This window comes from Ovis canadensis, chromosome 12 (genome assembly GCF_042477335.2).
Source record: "Ovis canadensis isolate MfBH-ARS-UI-01 breed Bighorn chromosome 12, ARS-UI_OviCan_v2, whole genome shotgun sequence".
In the NCBI taxonomy this organism is placed as follows: Eukaryota; Metazoa; Chordata; class Mammalia; order Artiodactyla; family Bovidae; genus Ovis; species Ovis canadensis.
In genome coordinates, this window is record NC_091256.1 from 77,772,426 (window position 1) to 77,791,867 (window position 19,442).

The window sequence follows — 19,442 nt, forward strand, 5'->3', positions numbered from 1 at the left end:
TAATTGTATGGTATGATTCTCAGTTTTGGCTTAATTCCATCTCTGGTTGAATTTACAAGACTTAAGGTTGAATTGAATAGTAATCTTAAAAAAAAAAAGAAACCTAATTTTTCTTAATATACGTGTTTAGGAAATTTTTTAACCAAAGATGTTTGCACAGTATTTTTATTCTTATTGTAGCTGAAGTATATGTTACATTTTTTTAACCTGTGTGAACATTTATAAATCGGAAAGGAGTAACTACCTTTTTTCTTTATTTGAATCTTAGAAAATGACATACCTTAGAGAAAATAGTGTATGAAATTGACCTCAAAGGCTCCAACCACATTTAACAATCAAATTGAAATTTATGAGCAAGCACAACCAATTTTTTGAGACTGTTTGGTCTTGAAAATAGATTTATCTGCAGAAATGGATTTGCCTTTATAAGTAGCATTCTTCTAGTACCATCTATCCTATCTACCCAGGAAGGATTTGTGTTGTTCATTATCTGTATCCAAAGTACCTGTAACCATTGCCTTAAGTTCTACTACTTTAAAAATTCATTGACAGTGATATTTTAAAAGTCATTTGCAGCAATTATAAAACTTCTGATGCAAACATGGGATTCTTTTAATTGATTTGTTTACATAGCTGCAGAAATAGTCCACACGAGAGCCAAGACTGAAATGAATATGTAAACTAAGGCTTAATTCCAAATTTGTTTTCCTTCCTAAGTTCCAACTGTCAGATACTGTATGTTGATCTCAGTTGGAGAAGGTACTGTGTTACTTCATTATACTGCTCCTCTAATTGTTCCTTTGACAAGTAAAAGCCTTCTCTTGCACTTCATGGAAACTGAGGTTTTACACTTTATGCAAAGTTATGCCCAGGGCTCTTAATGTTAGCAATATCTTGAGTCATCTCCAAAAAGACATTCTAGTTTACTGTTTTGCCATCTATTAAGTCTAAATGTCTCTAGTGACTGTATATAACTTCTTTGTAGCCATAATAATCATTACCTAGATTAACTTTGGAAATATGATTATCGTCTTCCTTACTCTGTTTTTAAGATCACATCAACATAGCAAATAGGAATCTGTTACTTCAAGTACAGTGTTTGGAAATGGTTAAGTTACGTATATTTTAGATACAGAATGATGTTTTGAGCTAGAGGTGTAAATGTCCATCAGGTAATTTGTACTGGAAATGTACACAGCTGATATATATAGCTGAAATAAAGATTATGCTTGTAACCTCTACATCTGTCTTTCAGGAAAGCTGATAAAAAAGGGATTTGGCCTGAATGAGCTATTAAATATTCATAACTCTGCCAAGGTGGTGAATGTTAAAGAGCCAGAGGCTGGAATATGGACAGTGAAGGTACTGTTATGTTACAGAGTCTGTTTGTTGTTTTATTTTGATGTTGGCATGGTTTTTTTTTTTTGGCATGTTTTATAAAATATATATAAAATAGTTTATTTATATTTTCTCTAATGATCATGGAGAAAGCTTTTGCTAAAAATCAATAGACATGTCGCATTCTTCGGAGTTGTCTTGATCATATGAATTGATAGTGTTTGGTTTTGATGACTGTGAAAGGGATCAGTACCACCATAGATAGACTTAAAATGCTCAGGTAATTCTCCTGTCATCGAATCTGTAGATTGATTATATTAGCCACTGTGTGCCTCCAAAACAATCAGAGATGGAGCCAGTAGAGAATGATGTTTAGGGACATAGGCCCCAATATGGAACTACCCTGGGTTTGAATCTCAACACCACCACTTACAAGCTGCTAATCCCTTAGAACTATAGCTTCTCTTGATTTTCTTTCCACCTCTTTAATATAGGATGGCAATAACAGTCCTTTCCTTCATAAAAGTGTTCTGAGAATTAAATGAAGATTATACAAATGGAGTATTTAACAAGTTCCTGTTACAAAATAAGCCCTCAAACATTGCTGGTTATTGGTGTGTAGTAGACCTACATTCATTGTGTACTTGAACACAAAATGGTATTTGTATCTTAGAGTCACATTAAGTAGTATATGTTCATACTAAGAAAGCATTGTGTTTTGGCAATATGGAGGAAAGAACGTGTTTGCCTTCGAAATTCAGGATACCATAAATCTGAGATCTAGTCCTGCTGCAAATCATATGTGGGACCCTCCCTAGTAGATGCTGTGCGTGGCTTGCCCATATTTCTCAGAAATTTCAGTGTGCTCTGGCCTACTTCCAAACCCAGGATCTGTTTTTCTGTGTCTGAGAAGCTTTTTTTTTTTTAAGATAGAACAGGAGAAGGCTGTTCAGCTATAGAATTAAACCCTTCAAGAGCAGCTTTCAGCCCCTGCAGGAATAAGCTCCGGTTGTCTATAGGGAGAGCAGGCTTAAAGGCACACCCGTTATGTGCTGCGTGTATTGCACTTCCTCTTCCGTTAGAATCCCTTGTAACTCCCAAATAAACAGTTTACTCTGGAATACTGGGACACCTCATTTGCTCTTTCACTGTCTCAGCTTCCCAACATGATAAAAAGAAAGGAAAATGAGATCAACTGGGTCATTTCAAATTATATAGCTGCTGTGAAGGTACATGTAGGTGTTATACCATAGAAATTTTGCATGCCGATTTTTTAAAAGAAATACTTAACTTTTATTCTTTAATCTTATAAAGTTAATTTTTCATTGTAACTCCATTTAAGTCCTAGAATATCAGTGTTTCTTTCCCTCACAGCTCTCAGTCTTATAAGGAAAATAAAACATGGACATTTTAACATGAATAATATGGAATAAAGGTTTAAGTAAAAAGGCTGTGTGAAATAAAATTAGTAACTTTTATTGAATGGATCGCAAACAGTCCCATCTGCCTCTGTTATCCCCCAGTTCCTTGCACAAAGTAGTTGCTCAGTCCTTCCTGAGTGCATCAGATAGTCAATAATGAAGTGTTTTGCTGTTACATTTTAAATAAATGTGGCCAAATTTGATATTACAGTTATTTTGATGGACTTGCCCCAAATATAACTAGATTGAGTCTGACTTTCTGTGACCACAGTGGGGAGGAGTATATGAAGTTCTGAGTCTCTGTATCATCCAAACATTTTAATTTAAGCATGCTCTAAGTCAGCAGTCTTCAGCTAGCTGTTCACTAAGGTAATCCGTTCTTGCTCTCTGACCAGTGATGTTAAGTTGTCTGTTATTGACTTTGAGATGCGTACAAGTGATACTATTCTTCTGTATGATTAGCAACTGATTGTGAAGTATTTGAACCCATTTTCTAGGTGATTTGGATTGCTACCAGTGATATTTCCTCTAATAAAACTCTTGCCTAGAAGGGGGATATTTTACATGTCTGATGTTTTTCCTTGTGCCTAACACACCTATTCATCCAGTTATCCATTCAATAAACCTTTACTGAGTGTCTGATTCTGGCCATGTTCCATGATACTTAATGGTCACTAAGTACATCTTAATGATCATTAGAACAGTCACTGAGGATTAATCTGTGAGTGAGGAAAGAGATAAGATGATAGTAGGAACACTGTTTAGACAAATCTCTAAACCTGGTCTCCTGTAATTAAGAAAACAATAAAAAGACAATATCTGTTATCACAGTATTTTAAATTCATATCTAATCATCTTCAAAGAAGCTTCTGGTCCTGATGTTACACAGTATCTGGTGTACAATTAGTGATATCTAAACAAAGGATGAGAATTACAATGCAAGTAAAGATAATGAACTTATTTTGCTCCTGAATGAAATACCAAAATAACGTGTCAGGTTGGTGTAAAGGCCAATTGAGCTGAATCCACTGACATAAATGTTGCTGCTGACTTTAGATCTCCCTTTTGGATGGCTAATGAAGGATGGCATTTTACATGTGTATTTTCTTAAGGGGAGAAATGTCTGAGATTAGACAGTACATCCCTGGTGCCATCTCTCATGCGCTCTGCTATCTGGAAAATGTCTGCTCTGTCAGTGGAATTACTAACAGCTTTTTTGAATGTTTTGCATAACAGTTTTAATCTCATGTGTAACACACAGCCCATCTCTTAGTTGACATTAGCATGATATTCAAGGAGCACCAAATGGAGCCTCAACCAGTCTTTTTGGTTATCTTCCACCATGTGCCTTTCTACTCTAATCAAATACACTTTTGCGATGTCTCCCATCTTCTCTTTCCACATTCTCTTGGTCTGTGCTTTTTCTCAAGCTATTGCTTCTTTCTAGCATATTCTTCTTTTCTTATTTTATGTCTGATTCATAACTCCCAATAATGCTCAGCTCAAATGGTAACACTTGTATCAAGACTTTTCTCATCCAGAATATACTCTTTTCCCTCTGGCTTTCTATTGCAATTTTTTTGCCACCTCCCTTTTGCATAATTTTTCCCCATTATGTCATATTTATTTCTGTACAGGTTTTGGCTTCCAGTTTTGCTGTAGACTAGACTTTGTCACAAGTATATGCCATAGTGCCTGGGAAAGAACTATATAAATATTCCTGAATAAAAATGAATTCACTTATTCTGATGATATCCAGGGAAGCAGGCAGAAGCTTTGGTTTAGTCAGGATCACAGTTGATGTACTGGCACAGAACACTTTATTATGCCCATGATTTGACTATTACAGTGGCAACTGCTTTTCTTCTGTGGTTTACCAAGGAAACCCTAGTGATTACTTTACTGTGATTTATTCGAAGACTTTCATTGAACAGAGACAATGAGTCAACTCATCAGTGTAATTCATATAACTAACCTGGATGTTTTAGGTTGCCTCTGATGCAGTTGAAAACTTGCCAAAAAGAAGTAATTGAAATTAACCACAAGTTATTATTACAAACAAAAGAGACAGTTGTTTGAGGCCCCTAAATTTGTATCTGTAGGGAAGCTAGAAATCCTGGGTCTTCTTTCTGAGAAGAAGTGTAAACTCTCCATTCAGACAGCTTAATTATACCTAGGCTATTTGAACATAACCACATAAACTCTCAGGCCAGATTGTGTGCGCTGCTCTTTAAGGGAAACTTTGTTGCAAAGACATTAAATAGTTGTCAGTACCCATGATGTTTAGTGGGTAGAGACTGTTGCTATTAGTCTAGGATTATCAGTGTGATCATGGGATGTAGCACATCCCCTGAGGTGTTTCCATTAAGTAAATTTGGATAAACTGTCCTTAGATCATCTCCCAAGTAGAGAAGGGAGTGTACCCAACCACATGATTGTATTGAGATTCTGAGACTAGCAGAAATATTTCTGGTTGTAGATAGTTACTTTGGTTGCCAGAACCTACTAATGCATTTTCTACAGGATAAGGATAGTTTTAGAAATGCTCAAATGGCATAAACTTGTTAAGGAATTACAATAAACCTCAAGTCTAACAAAGGACCACACAAGTAGCATATTACGCTGGCCTTGAGTTATTACCACCTGGTACCTCTTTTGAATAAGCAGTCAGACTACACCAGGTGTATTGTTTAAATGGATTAGCTATGGCATTAATTCAGTGTTTAGGGTCAATGGAATGCTCTGTAGTAGATTTTTTTCCTGGAATATTCCCCAGTTATATTTGTCTGCCAATATCAGATTGACAATCAAATGGGATATTTCCTTTAAAAAATATATGTACACTTTTATTTATAAAAAGTATGTGTGTGTATGTATATGTGAATATATACAGAATTTACATGTTTTTCCTTGTATTACATTTTTTAAAACAAACAATGACTAGTAAAATGATAGTATTTAAATCTAGCTGGCTTCACTATATCTTTTTGACTGGCACAAATCCTACCCCATGTTAACTTCTCAATAAATATTTGATTAAAAGTATAGTATTCTTTACATTGTAAATGATGGTATGTTATATAAGAGCAACTGATTTGAAAGTAGATGGACATCTATTTTAATTTAAGATATACTACTTAATACATTTTTGACCTTGAAGAAATTACCTAAACCTACCCAAGTCTGTGAAAAATAGGGGAAAATAATACCTACTTAATATTGTCACGATTAATTAGATGTTGGTAAATGGTTAAACAGTTTCTGACACAAGTGGTAAAACTAAATTAGTTCTTCTCCAGAGTGTGTATAAATAGTGAACTGTATCTGTATTTTCCATCAATTCTAGATAGACATAAAGGCTTTATTTACTTTGGCTTATTTAACATTGAAACTCCTTAGGAGAGAGAAATTAAAGCCAACTCTAGCAATCATATTTTAGTTCATCTATAACATGGCAGACTTCACATTTCATACCAGGATGTGTTCTCCCTGGCTTAATGCAAGTTCATTCCTCACTAGTGTCACCTGTTCTGTGAGGGTTGATGGCTGCTCTACTTCATATGCTCAGGAACCCAAGCTGATGGAGGCACCAATGTATTTAGAACATTGTTGCTGTTCCGTCGCCGAGTCATGTCTGACTCTTTGCGACCCCATGGACTGCAGCACGCCAGGCCTCTGTGCACCTCACCACCTGCCGAAGTTTGCCCAAGTTCATATCCATTGAATTGGTGATGCCATCCAACCATCTCATCCTCTGTCACCCTCTTCTCCTTTTGCCTTTAATCTTTCCCAACATGTGACCTCTTTTTAGTGGAGGAAAAGACTGGAGAATGTGCATAGAAAAAGGAAGAGATTGTGTCACTTCTAGGATGATATAGACATTTTTGTGAGTGACAGACACACTACACTTCCTTTCTAAGGCATTTGCCAAAACTGTTATCATGGCCTAATGGTTTTCTGGAGCTGGTTCATAAATGTTTCATGGAGAGTCAGTTATGTGCTTTCTCTTCCAAACTGAGTGTCATCCTGTTGGGAGCTTGAAATCAGCCACTTGGTAGTATTTACAGCACAGAATTTGGCAAATGTCCCAAATTAGGGCTTTTTTTTTTCCCCACAGAGAAGTTTACCAACGCTCTACTAACCTGACTCCTCCTAAGTTGAGAGTGCATTTAGAAATTTAGAATGGCAAATGAATAGATGGGGATATTATTGTTTTCTATGCAATAGGGTCCAAATCAGCCCAGAGATTATGTCATCCTAGAATGTTTGCATCGACTTAGAGTATTGAACTTGGAGTAATTGCCATTTAACTTGCTGTGTAAACCTAGGCAAGTAATTATTTCTTTAGGCCCCAATTTCTTTTTGGTGCTTAATGAGATATCATGTGAACTTACTTAGCATAATGTATCTAGAAAAATTCAATGAATTCTTGATGACTCTGGTATCTGTTGGTCCTAGGGAAATCTAAGGGAAACTGCCAACGTTAAGTGTTTATTGGCCTTATTATTCATGATATTAATAAATTAATTTCATGTATTAAGTACCTATTGAATAGTATTTTATAGGTGATATATTTGATATAATTCTTGCCTTCAAGGGCTTTCTATGTAGAGAAGACTTTCAATATTTAATAGATGTCTAGCCTTAAAAATAGGTTCATCTGCAATATAGTTGACCAGGAAGATATCGGAAGAGCAACTGATTTTCCCTGGAGCTCTCCATGGTGCTTGCCCCATGGTCCTTCAGCCTGCCCTGCTCCTTCATTTCTTAAAGACTCACTCTCAGTTCAGAAGCCCACACTCTGGTCCACTCTGCTGCTGCTTCTCACTCTTTTGTGTGGCTGCCTATTTATAACTAGAGAATGCCAGGAGGTATCTAGTCTAACCTCATCTTTGCCTCAACTCAGCTTGCACTACAGCAGCCTCTGTATTCCTGACTCAGACCCTTCTGCAACTTGACCAACTTGACATTCTAACTCAGGGCAGTAATGTAACACATTATAAACCTTTATAAATAACATGAAGAAGTAGACTGTTTAAAATGCACCTTTTAGAATTTTAGGCTTATACAAACCCAGTCCAGTGTCTGTCTAGATATTTCCTGTTATGCTTGGAACCACTGTGAGTCTCCTTAATTTCCCTGTTATGAGCTACAGGAACCACGAGGTGAGGATGCCTCTGTGTGGAAGTGATACTTCTAGATACTCTGTGGTGGAGAGATGCTTTTTGCAGCCAAATTCTCACTTTATTACAGCACATAGTTTAAATCTACATGGTATAAAGATCAGATAGAAAAAACATCAAAGCAGTGGTTTTTGTCATACTAATTTAATTATATATGTAGAAAAATGGGCCTAAAACTATTCAGAAAGGAAGAGAGCAGTAAGAAATACGCAGCTGGACTTCCCCTCTATTTAACTTAGTCATAGATTAGCTAAATTAGCTAAATTTTCTTTGCCCCTCCAAGGCTTTCTTATCTTTTAATTCTCCTCCAACCCCACTCTGTCCATAACACATTAGAACCCAAAGCCTTTCCCCAATGTTTCTGGGGTTTCCTGAAGGTTTACTTTGTTTTGGTCTCCTTGCCTCTGATTACTTGTGTGTGGATTCTAATCTTTTATGCCTCCATGTTGGGTAAACCCCAGTCCTTCAGAAATTTCCGGGAAATCCAGTAACAAGACCATTTTGTAAATTTAGTAAATTTGACTATTGATTTGGGGTTTATCTTAAAGTAACTTGTGTCCTTTTGCTCTCTCCTTGCCCTCCATTCTTATTTTCTCTATTTTGTTTCTGCTTCTCACCTGTGAATAGTGTCAGGAATTCCATATATATATTCACTTAGCTTTGTCTGACTCTTTGCAACCCCATGGACACTAGGTTCTTCTGTCCATGGAATTTCCCAGGCCTGAATACTGGAATGGGTTGCTACTCCCTTCTCCAGGGGATCTTCCCAACCCAGGGGATCAAACCCAGGTCTGCTGCCTTGCAGGTGGATTCTTTACTGGCCAAGCCACCAGGGAAGTGAAATTCCATATTACTCTTCTGTTGTGTAGGGCAGTTGGGTATATTTCAGCCTTTACCCCCAAACCAGTGTAATTCAATTCATTGAAATGATCATGAGAAGCACATGGTGTACCTGTGGAGGTCAGTTTCTGGATCCTCACTGAATTCACATCCCAGCTCTGCTGCTGCTGCTAAGTTGCATCAGTTGTGTCTGACTCTGTGTGACCCCATAGATGGCAGCCCACCAGGCTCCCCGTCCCTGGGATTCTCCAGGCAGGAATACTGGAGTGGGTGCCAGTTCCTTCTCCAATGCATGAAAGTGAAATGTGAAAGTGAAGTCGCTCAGTCGTGTCTGACTTTTCGCAGCCCCATGGACTGCAGTCCACCAGGCTCCTCCGTCCATGGGATTCTCCAGGCAAGAGCGCTGGAGTGGGGTGCCATCGCCTTCTCTGCCCAGCTCTGCTGCCTGCTGTTTATCTGTGACTTTGAGCAAGTGACTCTACCTTTCTAATCTGTGAAATGAAGGTGATAATACTATTATCTCAGATGGGCTTTTGTGGGGATTAAAGATAGTAATTTACATAAAAGATTTAGCCTCCTGTACAGAATGCGTTTTGTGTATGTTGGACCTTTCTCCTTTTTCCAGTTACTGATACATTTTACCATCATTATTCCTAAAATCTTTTTGTTCCTATGACAGTAATACTTGAAAGAGGGAGGTCAGCTAAGAAACAGACTAAAATAATAGCTTACTTTAAGACAACAGATTAAAATAATAAATTGTTAGCACTTTCTCATGAAGATATTGAATGTGATATTTTCTGTTCCTAAAATATTGTCCAAATATTGTTGTAATTCTTTCAAGAGAATGATTCAAGAATAATAAGTGAGTATCAGAGGTCATTTTTAACTAACTTAGTTTAAAATATTTCCTGGCATTATATTTTTAAATGAATAATTGTGGTTTATTTGTGATATCTTTTGCTCCTATTCCTCTGATTAACCCAGAGTTGGATGTCATTGTACATAAAAACTAACTCAGTTGGAAATACCTTTTACTTACAAACTCTTTCAAATCCTATGCAGGGATTCCTACTGTTTACAGTATAATATATAAATAAGAAATTACAGTCTTCTTTAATTATGTGTCATATTTTTAGCTTTTCTCAGAGTTTACCTACGCCCTTATCCCCACCCACTTTTTTGGTATGTTATTTGGATCAAGATTAATTTATAATAATTTTGTAGAGATTGTAAGAGACTCCCTATTCATCAACTCAGCTTTATTTTTAATGTATTATTTGCCAGCTGCTGCTGTTGCTATGTTGCATCAGTCGTGTGCAACCCCATAGATGGCAGCCCACCAGGCTCCTCCGTCCCTGGGATTCTCCAGGCAAGAACACTGGAGTGGGTTGCCATTTCCTTCTCCAGTGCATGAAAGTGAAAAGTGAAAGTGAAGTCGCTCAGTCATGTCCAACTCTTTGCAACCTCATGGACTGCAGCCTGCCAGGCTCCTCCGTCCAAGGGATTTTCCAGGCTAGAGTACTGGAGTGGGTTGTCATTGCCTTCTCTGATTATTTACCAGCAGGATACCATATTTTCAAACACATGGGTAATTTCTAATTTTTCTCAGATAATAAACATCACTTTTAAAAAAACCTTTTTATTTTGTACTGAAGTATAGCTGATTATCAATGTTGTGATAGTTTCAGGTGGATAGCTAAGGAACTCAGCCACTCACAGTACGTGTATCCATGCTCCCCAAACTCCCCTCCCATCCAGGCTGCCACATAACATTGAGCAGAGTTCCCTGTAAGTACCACTTTGGAAATGGACTTATTATCAGTTGGTTTGTGCACAAAACACTTGGTAGATGGTTAGTACTTGATAGCAGTCATTAGGTGAAGTGTGTATCACATTTGCCCTTGATAACCTCTCAGTAGCTGTTTTATCATAGGGGACTTTCTGAGCAACAAGGCAACTAACAGCAATAGATAATGTCAGTGAAAAAAATCTAAATCAACTCATAATATTGACTATTTTGTTTCTCCTTGACAAGAAACTAGTAGACATAGTATTTTCAGTAAAGCTCTCATTATTAAGGCAGTTGAATGTAGACTTTTCAAGGTTTTAAATAGCCCTGTAGAAGATCCTCAATTTAAAATTGGATTATGGTATATAGTTTCCTTTTATATCTGTTAATTCATAATATATTTTCCTTTAGAAATAATGGAATAAGTGTACTGAGACTTCTGCACTTACCATATTTTGTAAGCCCTATAAAATGAGCCATAGTAATTAGGAACATCATTTATGCTAAGAATGCAACACATTTTTTAAGAAGATGTAATGTTTTTTTCTTTCCCTTCACCTTCATTTTCCTTTGAGTTTCTGCAGGTTCTTCTCAGTGGGGAATATGATTGGTAGCAACAGGGACATACATATCTCCTGATCTTTTCTGTACTCATTGCCACATGAGTCACAGGGATTTAGGGAAAGCTGTGTGGTTTGTAGAGCCTTGTAGCCATATATAGCCATGTATTACCATATATTATATGCATAGTCCTAGACACTACTGACCAGTAAATTTTGGCTGGAGCTCGGAGTCTGTATTTTTACAAACAATCCAGGTGATTTTGTGTAGGTATAGACATAGTTGGTCCTCAAATCATAGTTAGAGAGATACTGAGGTAGGGGTTCACTCTGACTTACCTTGCCCTTGGGAGACAATCTTGCACAGTGGAAAAGAGCCCAGAGTCTGACCTTTGGGTTAAAACCTGACTTCTGCAATGTTAGGAAAGTTGGGAAACCTTGTGAACTTGGGCAAGGTATTTAATGCTGTGGTGCCTCAGTCTGTTTATCTGTGCCATGGGGCTAATGATGGTATCTACCTTACACAGTTGTCATGAAAAACAAATAAGCCAACGTATGCAAAAAGTCTGGACACAAAGAAAGTGCCCAATAAATGTTAGTGTTTTATCCTGTGGTCCTAATCCAAATTATTTATTATTTATGCACATAGAGGTGACTTCAGCTCTCAGCTATTCAATATCTTGTTCATCTCCTTTAGGAGGCTTTAACTGAACTACAACCTAGTCTGTGCTCCTTTAATATACACATTTCTTTTCTCTCTACCTTTTCTGTAATTCTATCACTGCATTTACTGTATTGCATTGGAGATTTCTCTTCCTCCATCTGACTTCCTCACTGGCCATGAGCTCTTAGAGGGTAAGGACTTTATTTTTTCACTCATACTTGTATCTCGCTAACTGAGTGCCTTGACTGGGCACTGCTGAGCTGAAGATGCTGGTCAGTTAAAAGCTAGTTGATAATTGACTCTTGTGCTTGTCCTGGCTGTATCTTCCCCAAGCAAAGAGAAAGGAAACATTTTCCATAATAGAACCTGGATGATGTTTAGGGGAGAAGGTTTAGTCATTCATTTATTTCATGAATATTCATTTCTTTTCCTTTTTTTTTTTGGTGGTAATGCAGTTTAATTTTTGAGGAACTGCAAAGATATTTTTCAAATCAGCTGTACCATTTTATATTTTCACCAGCAATGCATGTGGTTTACAATTTCTTCACACTCTTCCCACATATTTTTGTCTTCTTTAAAAAGATTTTATTGGGTTATAATTGATTTACAGTGGTGTCGGTTTCAGGTATACAGCAAAGCAAATTAGTTATACATAAACATTTTCCCTCTCTTAGATTCTTTTATAGGCTGTTACAGAGTGTTGAGTAGAGTTTTCTGTGTTATACAGTAAGTCCTTATTAATAATCTATTTTATATATAGTAGTGTGTATATGTCAATCCCAATCTCCCAATTTATCCCTCCTCACTTGCCTGCCTTTTATTTTTTTTAAAGACTGCAGCCATCCTAATAGTTTAAAGTGGGATTTTACTGTGGTTTTGATCTGCAGTTCCTTAATGGATAATGATATCAAGCATCTTTTCATGTGCTTATTGGCCATTTTATATCTTCTTTGAAAAAATGTTTATTCAAATACTTTGCCTCATTTTAATTGCTGCTGTTATTGCTTTTTAAATTGTTGAGTTGTGAAAGCTCTTTATATATTCTGGATAATTCTGGATAATGATTGTTTATTAGATATGTGATTTGCAAATATTTCCTCCATTCTATTCAGTGTCTTGATTCTTGAACATCCACCTTGTGAATCAAGTCCATTCACTATGACTGTGCCCCTCTATCTTTTACCACTGAGCGTGCAATATAATACTCAATTGTATAGGCTTCAGGCCCCCTGGATATGTATTACAAAACTTGCATTGAAGTTATGGAATCACAGTTAAGTTCAAAACACCCAGATAAAGGCCACAATGAGCGGACATCATGTCTAACAGAATGCTCTGCAGTTTCTTTGGCTTTTCAGTGTTTAGTGTAACCAGCACCCTGGATTACCTGCTGATGGAATTTGTTATTAAACATTTTTCAGACGTCTAGCACTGGAAGGCACTCTGTTCGCATTACTGGCCTCAGTACTATTGACTTTCGAGCTGGTTTTTCCCGAAAGCCCACCCTGGACTTCAAAAAAACCGTCAGCAGACCGGTGCAAGGTTTGTATTTGTGTATTAGCTCAATTGGCATAGTAGATATTGAAGTGCAAAGTACTTCTCAGACTGTGGTTTTGTAATTTTGTAGTTCTTCAGTAAAATTGGGAAACATGACCTCTTTATTTGAAATATGATTACACTCCTGTCATAGTCATTGTTTCTTGAAGTATGGTCCAAAGACCAGTGATATTGAACTCACTTGGGGAGCTTATCAAAAGTTACGGTTCCTGGGGCCTACCTCAGATTTCCTGAATGAAAATTATAGACAGTAGGTCCCAGTTTTGTTGTTTAGTCACTAAGGCACATCCAACTCTTTTGCAACTCCATGAATGGTAGCCTGTCAGTCTCCTCTGTCCATAAGATTTCCCAGGCAAGAATACTGGAGTGGGTTGCCATTTCCTTCTCCAGGTCCCAGGAATGTACACTTTAACAAGCACCTCATTGATTCCTATACTTACTAAACTTTGAAAACTGCTGACCTAGATCTTGGGCCTTTTTCTTACTAGCATCTTACTTACTTGTTGTCAAGGTGAAAATATAGAGTGTGTGGTGTATAGTTAAAATGCTGAAGATATCACATAGCATTATATGTTCCAAGATGAAATTATTATTGATTTGAAAGGTGCTTTTTCATCTTATTTTTATTCATGCAAGAAGATTTATTGTTCTGTAGCTGAAAAGAAGGCTTAGTCCTACTGTGACTTTAAATTTCTTTTTTTCTGATTGTTCTTTTATTTTTATTGCTTCAGTTACTAGGAGGATACAAAATAATGAATCTTTAAAAATATTCATATAACACAAATATACAATATTCATCATTCTAATTTTCTACATATAAACATGATTAGATAACTTAAAAGTCATTATCTATGGTTTCCTGTATTTCTCTGGTCATAAATAAACTTTTTTTATTTGTGTAGAAAAGATTCCACAGCTGAGACACAGTTTTTGGCACAGCCTCTAGTCCTCATATATATGATCCTGGTTACCTGCTGTTATAACATAAAACTTACTTGATAGATAACCTCAGGTGCATATTACTTATAAATGATAAATTCTTTCTCTTGTAGGAATACCTACCTATGTGCTGCTGAATACTTCTGGAATTTCCATCCCAGCTAGAGTAGATCGTCTTGAACTTCTGAGTATCTCAGGCAGTTCTCTTAAGACTATTCCTGTTAAATATTATCCTGATAGAAAACCTTATGGCATATGGAATATTTCTGATTTTATACCACCAAATGAAGCTTTCTTTCTCAAAGTAACAGGCTATGATAAGGATGATTTTCCCTTCCAGAGAGTGTCAAGTGTTTCCTTCTCTAGTATTGTCCCAGGTAAGATGTCACTTTATTCATCACTGGAGTATTGATAGTTTAAGGGGTTTATGTGGTCTTATAAGTAAAAAATGGACTCTAAAGTCAAAAATAATATCCTCACATTATTACTGAGTCACTGTGTGGAAAAGCATTTACACATAGGTAACAACTTTTCTTAACCATAAAAAAAAAAATTTCAAAATTTCATGTTAAATCTCACCGATTTGTAGATCTGAGAATCTTAGTAGATTCAAAATTTGTAGATCTTAGAATCTTACTTCAATCAGTGTAAGAACTTGAACTGGGAAATTCTGATGCTCTTCAGTTCAGTTCAGTCGATCAGTTGTGTCTGACTCTTTGAGACCCCATGAACTGCAGCACGCCAGGCTTCCCTGTCCATCACCAACTCCCGGAATTTACTCAGACTCATGTCCATCGAGTTGGTGATGCCATCCAACCACCTCATCCTCTGTCATCCCCTTCTCTCCCGCCTTCAATCTTTCCCAGCATCAGGGTTTTTCAAATGAGTCAGTTCTTTGCATCAGGTGGCTAAAGTACTGGAGCTTCAGCTTCAGCATCAGTCTTTCCAGTGAATATTCAGGACTGATTTCCTTTAGGATTGACCGGTTTGATCTCCTTGCAGTCCAGGGGACTCTGAAGAGTCTTCTCTGACACCACAGTTCAAAGCATCAATTCTTTGGCACTCAGCTTTCTTTATGGTCCAACTCCCACATCCATACATGACTACTAGAAAAGCCATAGCTTTGACCAGATGGACCTTTGTTGGCAAAGTAATGTCTCTGCTTTTTAATTTGCTGTCTAGGTTTGTCATAGCTTTTCTTCCAGGGACCAAGCGTCTTTTGATTTCATGGCTGCAGTCACCATCTGCAGTGATTTTGAAGCCCAAGAAAATAAACTTTCTCACTGTTTCCCCATCTATTTGCCATGAAGTGATGCTCTTACTCCCCATAAAAAGCCTGGGACTTGTGTTTAATGTTTGATTAAGCTGTCTAATTTGGCTAAAGTTTATATATGATTATCAGAAACCTTCTATATAGTAATCAATAGTTCATTGTAAATAACATGATGAATTTGCCTTTATTTGGTTAGTTGGTTGGTTAGTTAGTTAGTAGGCTAGTTACTTATATATTTGCTATTATTTCCAAATGCTGATGACTGAATTTGACCAAAACTTTAAAACTGTGTGTAGCTTGAACCATGGACTGACACAGATATCAGTCAGTTCAGTCGCTCAGTTGTGTCCAGTTCTTCGTGACCCCATGGACTGCAGCACACCAGGCTTCCCTGTCCATCACCAAGTCCCGGAGCTTGCTCAAACTCTTGTCCATCAAGTTGGTGATGCCATCCAACCATATATATTGAACAGATATAGAAAGATTGATTCTAATGTTGCCCTCCTGGATGGGGCAGTAACAATTTATCATTAATATAGAAGGTTTATATTTATATTCAGGAACAACTCTATTGTTTAATGTTGAGAAAAGATCATAGTAGAACCAATCTCAGTATTTCCTCAGAGACCATATACAGAGTTAGTTGCTTTAGCCCCTGAACTGAATGCTTAAAAAAACTACTGGATTCTTAAGAAATCAATTTTTTCACTCTTTTTCTGGAAATAGTTACACTATGAATTCAATTATAAGCTATGTGGGTTCTTACATACCTTTACATTTTCAGAATTAAACTCTCTACAATTGATGATGCTTTGTAACTTATTTGGTAATTTTGTTTTCTATCTTGCTGGTAAAAAAAAAAAATATTAGGCCTTAAAATCAGTGGAGTCATAGAGTCAATGAGTACTTTCTGGAGATAATCCAGAAATTAGTAAACTTGGAACAAAGAAGGATAATTAAAGTGATTTTTAGTGGTTTAGATTAACTGAAATGCAGAGAATTTACTGGAATAGTTTAAGCATAAAGTTTTGGATGGATTAACAGGAAGTACCAAATATCACTGTGATCTTCTTGCCCGTGTTCTTTTTTCCCCAGATGCTCCGAAAGTTACAATGCCTGAGAAAACCCCGGGCTACTACCTGCAGCCGGGCCAGATTCCCTGCGCCATTGACAGTCTTTTGCCTTTTACCTTGAGTTTTGTCAGAAATGGAGTTACGCTTGGAGTCGACCAGTATTTAAAGTGTGTAAATGCTTCTGTTAGTAATATTTTATAGCATGAAACATCAGAAATACAGATAGATATTTACGTTAGTCTGCATATTCATTATAGATTCTTATTTGCTTCATAGTCTTGGGGTATAACACTGAGCAAAACAGACACGATTCTGTACCTTTGTGGAGCTTATATTGTAAAGAAGGAAGACAGAAATAGATGATAAGTATTTATTGTAATATAATAAATGCTGGAATACATTTAAGAGTTGAGTGCAGGTTTTATAGGATCTGAATTTTATAGTTTGAGGGTACCTTGATAAGACAAAGAATACAAAATTATGAATACAAAGTTAGGTACTGAACCTTGCAAGAGACCTTGCAAGTGAAAAGACCCTGAAGTTTAAACTTCAGTGGCTTGAGGGTAAATATGTCTCTGAATCTGATTTAAAGTGTTATGATAAGTGAATCTGATGTGTTACAATAAAAAGTAGAGCAGGTTATTTCAGGCACATAATTACTGGTTGGTGGAGGGCATATGATTTTGGCCAAGTTGCAATTTAAAAATTCATAGTAGAGACATTTGAGTAAGGACCTGAACGTGGTGAACGAGATGGTCCTGCAGGTATCCAGGGAGGAGTGTTCACATACCAGGAACAATCAGTGCAAGTGCAGTAAAGCCAGAGTCCACCAGGCATGTGGGGAAGAAAGACAGGAAGGGAGCCAGAGTAGCTGGAGCCCAGGGAGCCAGGAGGAAAGGGTGACATGTCTGCTGGGATGCTGTCAGGAGACGTAAGAGACTGGGGTTCCATCTTTGGGTGGATAAGATCCCCTTGAGGAGGGCACATGGCAACCCATTCCAGTATTCTTGCCTGGAGAATCCCATAGACAGAGTAGCCTGGAGGGTCACAAAGAGTCAGACACTGCTAAATCGACTTAGCACACACACACACACTGCAGCCACAAATCAATGGGAGTGGCCTAGAGGACACCAACTGTCCTTGAGAAGACCGGTGAATTTTCTGGACAAATTTAAGTCATCTAATGATAAACATTAAGTAGACCTTGAAAACTAGAGGATGATTTCTGGAAGACTTTTTTGTTGTTGTTAATTTACTATAAAACAAACTACACTCAAGGAGAAAAACTCTAAGTATTATTTTATAAGACTTTCACACTGGTAACTCAATATTCACATAAATAGCTTCTGTAATATGTTAAGTTTTGACAAATCTTAGCTTATACAATCTCCTCATGGGGTCATTTAAAGCAAAAGCTGTGGCAAGAATGTTTATCATAACTTGAATTTTCCATTAGGTAAAGATTGGACTTATTTCCTGCTACTTTCTTAACATACATCTTGATGATTTCCTTAGCTGCATAGTTAATAACCAGCAACATTAGCGGACCAAGACATCAGATGACAAAGTCACATACCTAACTGATGAAATCAAACAATTCTGCTTTGGATTTAAATAGTAACATTTCAGAAAGATAGTTGAGATTCTTTATAAACATTAATTTATTAATTCACCCAATTCCTCTGAGGTAAACCACAAGGATTCTTTCTTGCATTTTTCCAACTCTGTGGCCCAGAGATGTGACATGCCTTGCTGACATTTGTTAAGTTCTTTAGATGTAAGAGTCTAGAGACAAAATTGGGCATGGGTGATGATGGATTTGATACTCTAATCCCCGTTCACTCGCACTTCTCTGCCCTGGATTTCCTAACAACTCCAGATGCATGACTGGCTCTTTTGTTATGTGAGTCACGATGATTTCTAGGGGACGTGGGAGAGGATTCATTTCCATTAGCAACAAGACTCATTTCTAACTGACGTGTTCCTTCCCCTGTTCCAAAGGCCGTTCCTTCAAAACTTTTTATTGTGGCCATACAATCTTAGTGAACTTTCCTGGTGGCTTTTATGGTAAAGAATCTGCCTGCAATGCAGGAGACCTGGGTTCGATCCCTGGGTTGGGAAGATCCCCTGGAGAAGGGAATGGCCCCCCACTCTAGTATTCTTGCCTGGAGAATTCCATGGACAGAGGATAATGCCTAGTGATAAGGCTACATGAAAAGGAGAATTGTTTTCATGTAATAATTTCATACATGAGATAGGAATAAATATAATACTAAAGAATATTCTCTTAAACAGCCCATACACTGGCTACATGCCTTTGAATAAATTACTTGTCCTTCTCCCTACTTTCTTGTGTTTATCTTTTTATTTTTTAATTTAAATTTATTTATTTTAATTGGAGGCTAATTACTTTACAATATTGTATTGGTTTGCCATACATCAACGTGAATCCGCCACGGGTGTACACATGTTCCCCATCCTGAACCCCTCCTCCCACCTTACTTTCTTGTTTTTAAAGAAAGGACCCTAAGACTAGAAGAATTGCTGCTTTCTATTCTAAAATTTCCATGTGTCTTAAGTTTTTAATGAATCCTAACATATACTTGGCTCTGAAGTAAGCACTGCAGAAGGCACAAAAAATGTGTATAATTCAAACTTCTACCTTCCTGGAACTTACCAGTACCTTCTAGATAATGGCATTTGTAAACTTGGGCTTAGCATACTGGTCTAAAGCATTCAAGATGCATCTTAGGTGATCAGTGCAGCAAAGAGTAAGTCATACTCCATTTTCTTCTCAATGGG

At 37.1% G+C, this 19,442-nt stretch overlaps 1 protein-coding gene across 1 annotated transcript in view; it reads left to right on the forward strand.

The window, feature by feature from the left end:
- HMCN1 (hemicentin 1) overlaps positions 1-19,442 on the forward strand; it is a 543,718-nt gene that overhangs the window by 204,515 nt on the left and 319,761 nt on the right. Inside the window, exons 6-9 of the mRNA XM_069546297.1 lie at positions 1,256-1,362; positions 13,220-13,340; positions 14,408-14,671; positions 16,663-16,807. Of these exons, the coding sequence (XP_069402398.1) occupies positions 1,256-1,362; positions 13,220-13,340; positions 14,408-14,671; positions 16,663-16,807 (637 nt within the window). The remainder of the gene's footprint in view (positions 1-1,255; positions 1,363-13,219; positions 13,341-14,407; positions 14,672-16,662; positions 16,808-19,442) is intronic.